This window comes from Tenrec ecaudatus, chromosome 11 (genome assembly GCF_050624435.1).
Source record: "Tenrec ecaudatus isolate mTenEca1 chromosome 11, mTenEca1.hap1, whole genome shotgun sequence".
Lineage (NCBI taxonomy): Eukaryota > Metazoa > Chordata > Mammalia > Afrosoricida > Tenrecidae > Tenrec > Tenrec ecaudatus.
The window spans coordinates 1,245,061-1,257,683 of NC_134540.1; the positions used below are offsets into that span (position 1 = coordinate 1,245,061).

Below are 12,623 nucleotides of genomic sequence, written 5' to 3' on the forward strand. Positions count from 1 at the left end.
ATGAATTATGGTGACTCAATGACAGCTGGGTTTATGCCACTTGTTTCGCTGTCATTGGGGTGTAGTTTCAAGAAGACTGTATATAAAATAACTCTCAATTATGAAAGGAAGGCCTTATCAATCTTAATAACTCTTACCATTATCTACACTGAAATAAATCTCTGCCAACAGGATAGAACATATCTAATTCTATAAAGATCACAAAGAGGAGGGGGATAGATGACTCATTTCTTTAGGTTTGTCAGCAAAACTGCTTGCCCAATTTCTAAGCCAGTGCGAGATGACCCATCTGCCTCTTTATCTAGCAAGATGATGAGATCATCGAACTTTTTTCCCACTTTGCTACCCATAGTCTGGACAGCAAACCGCCCTGCCCACAACTCTTGACAGGTGGTGATTTTGCCATCCCCTGGAGCAGGGACAGAGCGGTCTCTAGGCAGGAGAAGACTCTGAAAAGTGGCATCTGAATGAACACTGAAGGAGGTGAAAGGTCACGCCAAGTGGAGGAGCAAGAGGCCTGCCTGCAAAGAAATGACAAGCAAGTGGCCAGTGAGTGCAAGAGGTGGCAGTGGCCTTCAAAGGCACAGCCACCAAGAGGGAGGGCCAGGAGCAGGAGGGTGTGGCATGTGCCTCCTCCTGTGGGAGTGCAGAACTAGATGGTGCCCAGCTACCACTGCCGAAATGCTCTGCTCAAAAGGGAGACAAGAACAGAATTTCCACCTCCCAGGGACTCTACACTTGATGGAGGCAGGGAGGTGAGATGCACCCCTGAAACTACTGCCTTAAGTTGATCTTTAAACATTAAGCCAAAGATATCCCCCAAAGTTTTCTTAAAACCAAATGAATACTGAACTGTTAGTGAAGCATGTACCTCTTTGGGATCAAGAGACACAGCAATTCAGCCACTCCCTGCTCAGGGAGCTGTCCCCTACGCAGGTCTCCTCTTTCCTTCCTATCTCTTCCAAATAAACTGTTTTTGCTATTTACCAGGAAAAAAAGAGACACAGCAAGTCAGAGGTTTGGTAGGAGGCTTGAGTGGCAATGGGTCTCAGCGAGGAGGCATGGGACAGGAGGCTGAGAACGGCTACCTTGTGCCACTGAACTGTAGGTGCACAAACTGGTAAAGGTGTGCGGTTTTCTGAGATCTTTAGTTTTCCATCTCCTTCTCTCTGAACGCTTCTGAGCTTGGTCCTTGGGGAAATGCTCCCCTTCTGACTGGAACTGCCTCATCGTTTTCAAGTGTCCCGGGGGCTCCTGCAGAGCTCAGGGAGCCTGTGGGCCATCTCTGTACATGGGGCTCAGTAACAAGCAGGGCCCGTTGTCTATCCACCTAGGAAAGTTAGGAGGCAAGGGCCAGTGCACTCACACTGAAGGATACAAGCAGGCAGGCAGCCCGCAACTCAAGATCTGAAAGTCAGGAAGTGGGGCTGCTAACTGGAGACCCATGAGCAGCAGGCTGGAGATCTGGACCAGGCTGGAGACTGGGGACCTGGAGCAGAGTTTGTCTTCTCTTGGCTGTGGAGACAGAGCTGAGGCACTTTCCAAGGACATCCTCAGTCTAGGGCAGTGAGGCAATCAAACGGCACGCCCTCACATCCCCTTCTAACCCCAACCATTGGAATTAGAGCCCTGAAGGTGTGGAAGGAGGGAGGGGGGCAGGGCGCTGAGAGCAAGGGTGACTGTACAGCCTCACTCAAGGGGCGTGCACAACAGGATTGTACATGAAAGGAGACAGCGGCTAGGGTAAGATAGGGCAAAAATAAACAAGTAAACAAATAAACAGGGTTGGGGTGGTTGGGGAGGGATGGGATAAAGGTGGGCTGATATCAAGGAGCACAAGAAATTGCTTTGAAACTGACTGTGGTAGCAATTGTACAGTACTACTTGATGTAAGTAAGCTATCAAATGTTACGTCTGTAAGAACTCCCAATAAAATGATAAAAAAAATAAAGTGTCCAAGTACTTCGGAGGACTCCATCATCCAACAGCTTCTGAATCCTTGACATGAATTTCCAACCTTGGAGGAGACCCCGCTTAGTGCGAGAAACACATGGACACAGAGAGAAAACACCCAGGGTGAGCCTGCTCCTCAGCGGACCACTATGAAGACTATCGAGCGACTGGGTTAGTCCTGTCCTACATTGTTATTTACAGGAAAGAGCTTTTCCAGAGTATTTTTCCACTCTGAGAATGAACCACTGCTAAGTAAGTAGATGAAAAGTTAAGCTGAAACTTGAAAGCTCAGAGCAAGTGTCTTAAAGGTTGGGGGCAGGGAGGGTGGGTTGCCTGAGCCTATGGAGCCCACCGATGGGCACAAATGATGGGTACGGGCATGGCAGAGAGGTAGCATGGAGAATGGCAGGCTGAAAAGCAGTACAATAGACTGAAAACACAAGTTCCTCACATACAGCGAGGATCTGGACTCACCAAGAACCCCCGCCCCCCCCCCCCCCCCGCCGACCCATCCACTATCTCTGGTCCAGACTCAGGCAAAGAAGGCAGTGCTAAGTCACAGATGTGCACCTGGTTCTCACCCAAGGGCAAGGGCACCCAAATGGTTCCAGTTTCAGTCTCAGGGAATGATCGTGACCTCAATCTGAGAGCAACAGCCACAAACATGCAGAGGAGCCAACGCTATATCCAAACCAGCGGCAAGCAAAGCAGGGCACCAACTAAGCCCACATGGAAGAAGCACACCAGCCTGTGGGTCCAAAGATGATCCACAAGCAAATCCAACTGTAAGAGGGCAAAGTAGCAGCTAAAGTTGTGAACACCCCATTTGCAGAAGGCTTTGGAGGGCACGAGGAGCCCCAAATCCATCTGCAGAGTATCTGTTAGGTTTTCCAGTTTACGAAGCACAGGAATGTATGCATAGACAATAACTGATGACATGGCCTATCCGGATGGGTGGGGTGGGGTGGGGAACAGGGAGCAAGTAACAGATCAGGAGGGAGGAGGGTGGATTAGAATTGATTGTGATGTATATGCAACTCCTTTTAAAAGTTGACTGAACTATGGAAATGCACGCTATGGGGGTTTTCTACCAGTAAAACTGTTTCTTAAAAAAGAGTAAGAAAGGGTCCCTGTCAACAAGAGGGCATTGCTGCGGAACACTGCTCCTTGGCAGGCCGATTCTAGAACGCGATCGCTAGGAAATGACACCTCAAGATTCGGCTTGTTCATTTGGCCTTTGGCACACAGTGAAGGGGTATGGGGGGGGTGTTCAATGTCAGAGCTTCCTGATTTTATTTCTTCTCATCAAATGGGACCCGGAGGTGTTTCCTTCTGTGGGACACAAGTCGCTATGAGTGGGAGCTGACTGCAGGTGTAACGGTGATGATGGGACACCCACGTTCACGTGGAGACCGTGTCTCTGAACCACAGGACAGCACAAGCGGCTCGTGGCATTTTCCGTGCTTGGCTAGTTCCCCCCGCATCACTCCCCAGGGTGATGGAAGTTGTGGGCTTAATTCTGCACAGAGGGCTGGGGTGGTTTCTGCATATGGAGACACTGAGGTAAGCCATCCCAACCCAATCTGGTAAAAGGATTACTATGGAACTGAAGCTGACTTTGGTCAAATCTACACATTCCCAAGCTTGGATGTGTCAATTTGCTGAAGTGACAGGGAACGGGGCCTGAGCTGGGCGGGCGATCCCGAGCAGAAGCTGCAGAGCAGGTTCAAGTGACAGCAGCAGTTTAGAGCTGTCTCTAAGGTACACGCCCCAGAATGAGGGTAACCAATATGTGGAGGACACTTTTGCGGGTATGCCCTCTAGCCCCACCAGGGTTGGCTGCCAGGAGGATTCTGCAGGAAGAGCGGGAGGGCTCCAGGCTTAGTTTTGAGGAAATGAGCAAGTCAGTGAGTCAAACCGCATCATCCGGAGGCCTCGGGTGATGATGACCTGGACTCCGGGCTGATGCCACCACACCTGTCATACTGGGCTTCAGACCCGTCGGGCAGTGGCCACCACTTCTGAGCAGAGACGGCAAATGATGGCGACATATTGGAGCCACCACTGGCTACGGCATGGCCCGGCTGCTCGGCGCCCGGTCTGGAGGGACCTACTTTTGAAGCAACCGATCCACCAGCCCTGGGCTGACAGGCGGTCAGCCCCGGCTGGCGGCTGGCAGCTCATTTTGCTGGCAGGTGGCAAACAATTAGACACAGCAATTTGTGCCTCCTGATGACATTAAAGCATGAAACTAAGCTGTATGCGGGGCTGGCGAGCTGTGTGAAAGCATTTCAAAAATAATACTCTTTGCCGTGGCAACTCATTTCAGACTGCCACCTCCCATTAGGGCTTTGAGTGCTGAGGACGACAGACTTGAGTTACGGGCGGCGCGGGGCCGCTTCTGTCTAATCCGTCATCGGCGCCCCTGAGACCTCAATCCCTCCTTCATCAAGACCACCTCATCATTTACATTTGATAGCCCTCGAGCTGCTGCATACATTAGCTGCACCCCAGACCCCTTCCCGAAAAGAATGGGGGTGGCCCACGGGCTTGGTACCGTGCGCTTCACAGCCACGCATGCCTGGTTCTGTGCAGATGCTCCTAGGCGTGGGGGGTGAGGGGTGGGGGTGTTGTTTGTGAAAAGCACCAGTCTCAAAAGCGTAATACGGTCTGACTAGCTGCAGCGCCGCCCTCCATGGCTGCCTTCCTCTTTGTGACGGAGAGGGGCAGCCTTCTAAGATGACCTGAATCCACACAAACACGGCCATGCATCTATCTTCTGTGACACAAGGCCGGCACTCTGGTAGCTTTACACAATAGAAACACGTAACTTAGCGAAGTTGGAAATGAAAGCAGTGAGTGACCCTACGTGATATCACTGTGCCATTTACGTGGGCGATGCTGTGCGCATATATGAAAATGCTGGTCCCTGTGTGCACAAACACATTCAAACACACCCGCACACACACACATGCACACACATCTTGGGAACACTAACCAAATATACAAGGAGTTCAGGAATAGGCCTGACAAGATGGGGACTGTCTGTCTGTCTGTCTCTGTCCCCTAGGGTGTTTGCAGTGCATTTTTTCAGAAACACCCACTGGAAACTGACTGGAAACTGAAAGGGCTACTCAGCCACTGAAAGGGCTTCACTGTCACCTCACCCCAAGTCCTGAAAAGCCACGTCTCTGTTCTGGACAAAGCACTGTGGCAAAGTTAGAGCAATCAGCCCCAAATCGAGCAGACTGCCATCAGGGCGGGGCTCAGGTGTGGGCTCTTTAAGCCATTACTCACAACAGCCAGGCAAAGCCCCAGGGAACCAGGGCTGGCGTCTATGTGGTAGAGGCAGTTTGAGCAGACGTGAACTGGGAGCCCTGGGGTGCCTTTAGCAAACTTCACTTTCAAAGAAGCCCACAGGGAAGGGGGCCTAGAAACGTGTCATCTTTCTCACAAACACACATTTAAATCTCAAATCTGAACCCTTGTCTTCCGAATAAGATATTTACGCTCCGATCATTATTACTGACTTCTGTACTCAGGGTCACGGAGTCAGTGTCGACTCCCAGCAACCTTACAGGACAGGGCAGAACTGCCCCTGTGGGATCCCAAGACTGTCACTCTTAATGGGAATAGGAAGCCTCATCTTTCCCCTGTGGAGCATATGGTAGTTTTGAGCTGCTGATCTTGCAGTTAGGAGGCCAACACTTAACCACTTTGCTCCTGGTGCTCCTGACTTCTATCCGAGCAGAGACGTCGGAGGGATTTGGCCTGTTTTCTCCCTGAAACAGGGGCCCCGTCTGCTTTGCTGTCATTGGGGGCAGGGCATAAAAACGGGGAACAGCTTTTCCCATCCCAGGTCAACGTGCTTCAGCCCCTTCTTGAGGCACATCATGGATACTGCTGACGGTGCCATCAGTCAGTGGGCCCCCCTCTCGGGGAGTCTTTAAGAGGCCAAGGCGGCTCCACAGCCACTCATGAGAACAGTACCAACCACAGTTGGAAGGCTCTGGAATTGTAAGAACCAAGTGTCAAGGCCTCCAGTCAGTGGTTCCAACTCATGGTGGCCTTGAGCACAGAGGCGATCTGCTCCCTAGGACTTCTGGGACAGTCCGTCTTTACAGGAGCAGACTGCCTCCGCTCTCCCTGAGATCTGCAGGGCTGGCTTGCTAGCGTGTGGATGTGCACAGCCACGCTCAGGCCTCCAGGGAGAGCTCCTGGAGGCCAGCCCGCACCCACCTGTCGAAGGAATGGAACTGCATGGGGAGGATGGCCTGCGTCTCCCTCTTGAGCGATGGGTCGGGGTAGGGCACGGGCTCTGGGCCACACTCAGCCAGCTCCATAGGGGCGGCCACCAGGCTCTTGAGGATCTCCTTGACGTTGATGCCCTTGGTCTGGCTGATGCTGGGGACGGGTGGCGCTGACTTCAACACCTCTCCAGGGGCCTCTGCCAGGCTCTCCTGGGACTTCTTCACCTCAGACGACAGCGTGGACAGCAGCTCGCTCATGGCGTCAGGGCCTGTGCTAGGCTCCAGCTCCGCACCGTTCAGGACACTGGCCACAGGCTCCTCACCGATGCCCGAGTCTGTATGAGGAATCGCACTCTCCAGAGGGACCTCTTCACCCAGGGCCAGCGGCTCTCTCTCCTTGAGGGCATCTGGAAATGTCGCAGGTGGATCTGAAATAAAAACAGAAAAAAATAATAAAAGTGACAACAAATGAGTAAGAATGAAAAAAAACAAAAACCCAAACAGGACAATGCAAGCAAAGAGAAACAAACAAAAAACTTCCAAGTGAAAACCCTGCATTACTCACTGCTGATTCTCATCTGACTGTGTAAGGAGACTGCATCTGCACAGAGCAATGCCCGTGCTGACAACCGACCGCCCATGCAAGGCTGTCAGCATCCTGTACCCTCAACCCAAGACCAAGCACACTGCCACTGAGTCGATGCCGACTCACGGTGACCCTGTAGAACAAGGTGGAACTGACCCTATGAGTTTCCAAGACTGAAACTCTTTACAGGCATAGAAAGCCCCTTCTTTTTACCTCAGAGTAGCTAGTGGTTTTGAATTGCTGACCTTGGGGTTAGCAGCCCAACCTGTAACCACTGCAGTGCCAGGACCCCCGACTCTGTCTCCTAAGTACACCTCAGAGGTGCGTCCTGACAAAGCGAGCCTGCAAAGCCTCAGGAACTGTCCACTGCCCCTTCCTGAGAGCAGCTGAGGACAATCTCTCTAAAAACTTCTCCTTCGTGCTGTCACTGTTGGGGGGCATTCATTGGGTGGACTTCCCTGGTACCTGCTCCTCACAGTAAACTTCACCAGCCCATCACAAACAGGTGTGCGGGATCGAAAGAGCTATAGCATTGGACTAAGTCACTTAAAATTACACACACAGAATACGGACCACCCTGAAGTTGACAGCAAACTGTAGATCCCGACACAGGATTTGCTAGCTCCCAAGGTGGAGCCTCTGAGGACAGAGCAAACAGTCTCTGCGGCCTGCGCAGCCCCGCTGGTGGATGGGAAGAGAAACCTACTCCCACGTGTGAGAACAAAACTAGGAGTGTATGTATGTATATATTCAAACACTCACTACATATGTACATAGAGCACGCCGTAATATTACCGATTAAAATAGCCACTAATAAATCCATGCCAAATCTCATCCTACAAGGTCAAGATGACGGCAGGAGCCAGGGAGATGCTCTCCTGTTCAGAAGATGACTTGGGAGCTCTGACCTGACAGCAGGTGGCTTCTCCTGGTGAGAACAATGGGAAGAGCAAGAGAGTGCAACTTGATGGCGCCAGGTGAAGAAGGAAACGGGGCTCTGAAGAGACGACACTTGTTCCGCGCACACCGCCTGCGCTACGCCCGTTAATGCATGCTATTTAATGCTGCCACTCCAGCTTTGGGGTGCGTACACTCACTTGTGGGACAGTCTGCAGGAAGTCGGGGGCCAGACGGGGGCCTGGCCACCCAATTTCAGCTCTCAGAACCTTGTGTGAAATCGCTAAGAGAACACAGAGAAAGGCTGTTGTGGGGACATTGTTGTTGGAGAGGTGGGGGTGAGGCGGGTGCCACTTGCAATTTATTGAAAATTGGTACATGCTGAAAACTTAAACTGAACGTGAAGAGACTGCTTCCCAGTGGAGATCAGCTCTTTGGGCCCTGGATATTGGAAAGTTTGCTAATTTCCTGAAAACCGATTAATGTCATGGTTTCACAATTAGTGGGGATGTAAATTCATTACGTTTCTCTAGATTAACTTCAGAATAATGCAGTCAAGTTGTCAAAAGAAGCAAATTGCTTTCTTCTGATGCCCCCTTTCTTATGGAGAAAACTTGCACTAAATCCAGCCATGAATTTTAGGCATAAATCTCTTCTTCCTATTAGTCTATCTTGCCCAAATCCCCTGTTCATCTAGACTTACTAAGAAATACACATCTCCCTCACTTGCGTGGCACCATGGAATCTTCCTCCAGCTCATGGGGCTTGGATCCTTTGCCTGTCTGTCTGTCTGTCTGTGTGGTCCAGGATGTCAGAGCTGGGAAAGGAGATCAGTGGGGGCAAGGTGTTATTAAGACTTGAGCCCCGAATGAGTGATGGGACAAGGTGAGTAGATTTACTCGGTGCTGATGCCAAGATTGAGAAGCCTTTGGCCTGCCTTGACGAAACACTAGAGAAAGAGAAGTGTAAGGGCTAACGACAACAGCTTGGAATTAAACAAACAAAAAGATTACTTCTCTGCAAGATGGAGATTTAAATTAGATTAATAGGTGTGGGGGTGGAAAGGCGGGGAGAATTAAGATGCCTCTGAAATACAGTTTTGGGGGGGGGGGCTAGTCAGAACGTCAACCAGCAGCTAAGCAGGGAGAAAGCGGCCTGGGAGAGTGGGAGAGCAGCTTGGCTGGGGACAGAGAACACCACCTTCACTGCAGTTTTACCACAGCCGCCAGCCAGAGAGGCTTCAACAAGGACCAGTGTGGCCGGGCTATTTCCATATCAAACTGATCACACCAGTGTCCCTGACAAGCACGTCCTGTGATCGCTTGGCAGAGGTGAAAACACGTCGAAGGAGATGCTTTTCTTGGTGGCAACCAGAAACAAAACGGCTGCAATGCAGACTTCCCATTACGCGCCTGTCCACAGCGTTTCCAGAGTGGGCTCTGGGGGTGGGCCTGCGTTTTTGTCTGGGAAAGCGTCCTCCCTGGGAAGCCTGGTGTGAACACTGGAGTAGTTGAGACTATCAGGCCACGGCGTCCAGTCACTGGGAACGACCACACCAGAGCCGCCGCCACTGCAGCTTTTGAGCCATGGTCCTGGGTGTCTGCGCAGTGGCCCATCAGCATGGCCAGCAGGGCGAGGCCGCCTCAGCCCCATCAGGAGTCGGCAGCTGGGTGCCAGATGCCTCTCCTCCTCGCTGCCTTTCACTGAATGTAATGAGTTCCTCAAATGCATTTTGGGGGAAATACGGGTTAAGTTCAGCAAATGATACGATGTCTCCATGGTGACCTCCATTTGTCACACTCCTCTCCCCCCAAATCTTGTTTCACAGTGATTTGTGAAATGTTTCAATATGTCTTACCTTTTAAACAGTGATTTTCCAAAAGATTTGAAGGAGTAACATACAGACCCTGTTGTGTGCGGAAGATACACCGCTAAGTGTGCCACTGCAAACGGCACCACAGCGGAAGGTCTGCCTGTCAGAGGACGACACTGAGCCAGTGAGAGAGCCCCCAAGTTAATTATTTAAAGAGGTACGTAGCTGATTTGCATATTTCCAGCTAGCAAATTCAAACTGCCCAATTAAGTCACATACAAATTAACCTTGACTCTGAAGAAGAGAACACCTTGGTAGAAAGACTGAAATCATTGACAGAGCTTGTTGCATGTAGCCAAAGAGTAATTTGCAATAGCGTGTTGGCCTGCTTGCCTGTTTGTTTCCACCCTGAATATATGGGTGTTATCTAATGCCAGGCACGCACTGGCAAGGATACGCTACACAAAGGACAACTCAAAACTCACTGCCACCGAGTCCATGCCGACTCACAGGGGTGACTCTGGATTCCTGAGAGTTACTGCTTACGGGAGCTCCATCTTCGTCTCGGGAGAGCAACTGGTCGTTTTGAACTGCCAACCAAGAGGATCGATCGCAGCACAACTTATAACCACAACACTCGCCATGCCACAACAAATTCGTAAGTGAAAAAGCAGCGACAAGACTAGACAGCTCTTCCCGCTGAAGCTCTCTCCGAGATGGACCTAGGAGTGGCTCAGCTTGCAGGTGTACATGAATGATCTTCATCAAAGGGTCTTCATGCTCTTCCAGCCTCTCCTGGCCCTTACCACACCTGCAGCGGCCTCCATTAGGCATACGCTGGCACATTTAATGGTGTCCCACGTGCCTCAGGCTCTTGTCATGCCTATTCGGTTCCTTTTAGTTAAGCTCTGCAAACTGTACAATGTCAGCTGATCCACACTGAGGTCTTCTCAAGATTTCTTGCTCTAGCTCAGAATCTGCTGCGGAGGCCCTCCAGTGAATTTTTTACAATCGTTAGTTTCTAATCCAGACATTTTATTTGGTTTTGCTTCATAAATGAATCTTCTTTACTGGTGTTCTCTATTTAGTGAGATCTTCTCTCATCTCTCTCTCTCTCTGAACTTTGTACTGTCATCCAGGTGGAGACTTAGAGTAAAGTTGGTTTCCATCCAGCAATTCACACACACCTTGCTTGTTGACACGATGGTAATCCCGTCCACGTAACAGCGCTCTGCCCACTGCTCCCAGCCTTCCTCATTTCCAGTTGTCCTATGTTCCTGCTCACCCCGGTCTTCTGGGCACTGGTTTGGGGCAAATGCTACCCTCTGGGTCCCACAGGGTTCATTGTTCTGAGTAGGGAGCCCTCCAGACCCTGGTGGAACAGTTTGGTTTACACCTCTGTCTTCTGCTTGGCTGAAAAGATGATCCCCCAGGGGTGGTCTCGGGACCAATTTGAAGTGTGCTGAGGAAAGGGTTCCTCTGGTCTCTTGAGCTTAATTACAAAAGCGAAAGAAATCCGAGTCTGTCTGTTCCCGTAAAGAGTTGGTCTCGGGAGCCTACAAGAACAGTTCTACTCTGTCCTACAGGGCCTATGGGGGCGCTGTGAGTCAAAATGGGCTCGATGGCAGTGAGTTTGTGTTTTGGTTGATTTACAAGAGCTGGCCAATGGTCCTGTTCTAACAAGTCCAAGCCTGGCTCTTCCCCAGAGGGTTTTCTTCTGACTTCCTATCTTGCAGGGTTTGGGCCATCCTTCCACTTTCTCTGGCTATCTCGTGAGTTTATGCGAAAGGGGATATTTTAAAGGGAATGGCATTGCAATTCTGGAGACATGGCTACTCCACCCCACGGTGTCGTTGCCATGGCTGTTGGTGCTACAGCTGCCCGTTCTCCAGGAGTTCTGTTACGAGAGGGACCCCTGCCAAGTGCACACACACAGCCTTAGCTCGGCTGGCCTGCTGGCTGGCTAATGATGGGACAGCGATTGTATTCAATACCTCGAGCCAAGAGGTTTTCCACTTTTACCACAGGCTGTGTGTGTGTGTGTGTGTGTGTGTGCTCTCAACATACGTGCAATGTGTTGCTCCTTCTAGGTTCTCCCTTGCTGGCACAGGGTCACAGGGTTAGACAGAGATGAGAGACGAGGGTTGTCGTGGATCTTCCATGGGCACAGGTACAGCCAAAAGGAATACAGACATCCATTCTTGGAACTCTCCTCTCAGCTTCTTGGCCAGGCTCCTTTGCCCCATTGACATTGCTACTTCAGGACAGTTGCAGAGTTTAAACACTGCTATTGAACAGTGCTGAATATTCAACAACTTCTGGGAACAGGGCTTTTGTCACTGAGGAAGCTGTGAATCTATGCAAAGAAGTTCGAGCCTTTTTAGGGGCCTTTTCAGGGTTGCACCAGCTACACCTGTAAAGTGCCAGTCTTAAGGATGTTGGGAAGATTCCGAAACCTGCTGGGTTACAGCATCCAATGTCCTTGGCTTAATGGCACTTTCCAAAGCCTTCTTCAAATTGTTGTTGTTTGGCACCATCAAGTCCGCTCCAAGTCACCCCATGGACCACAGAACAAAACACTGCGGGGTCCTGCGCCATCCTCACAATCACTGGTTATGTTTGAGCCCATTGTTGCAGCTATTTTGACGATTCATCTAGTTGAGGGTCTTGCTCTTTAAAAAATGTTTTTTTTTCTTTATGGGCCCTCCACTTTATTAAGCACAGTGTCCTTCTCCAGGGACTATCTTCTCCTGATAGCATGTCCAGAGATGAAGTCTCTCCATCCAACGCACAGCGTCTCTTAAGTGAAACCCAACCGTGCCCTCACTATCCAGCTCCACACCCCCAGGAGACTCTTCTACAGTCATACACTGGAGTGTGGTATTTGTAGTAGGTAGAGTCATGCCCCCTTTCCCAAAAGACACCCCAACCCTCCCACCCTGACTCCCATTGCCTGGGCCTCTGTTGGTGTATGTGGCCAAAAGGACTCTTGGAATTGACTAAACCAAAGGACCCCAGGAAGGGGACATCATCCGCGAATAGCAAGGGGACACAGTTTAATCACATGAGTCCTTGGGAACAAAGGGAATTCTTGGCTCAGGCCAGAGGAAGAAGGGTGGAAGAA

The 12,623-nt window shown here is 50.7% G+C and overlaps 1 protein-coding gene across 5 annotated transcripts in view; it reads right to left on the bottom strand.

Moving 5' to 3' along the window:
- NBEA (neurobeachin) overlaps positions 1 to 12,623 on the bottom strand; it is a 514,531-nt gene that overhangs the window by 275,963 nt on the left and 225,945 nt on the right. For all 5 annotated transcript variants that reach the window (XM_075562753.1, XM_075562752.1, XM_075562751.1 and 2 more), the window contains one exon: positions 6,193 to 6,631. In XM_075562753.1, the coding sequence (XP_075418868.1) occupies positions 6,193 to 6,631 (439 nt within the window). The remainder of the gene's footprint in view (positions 1 to 6,192; positions 6,632 to 12,623) is intronic.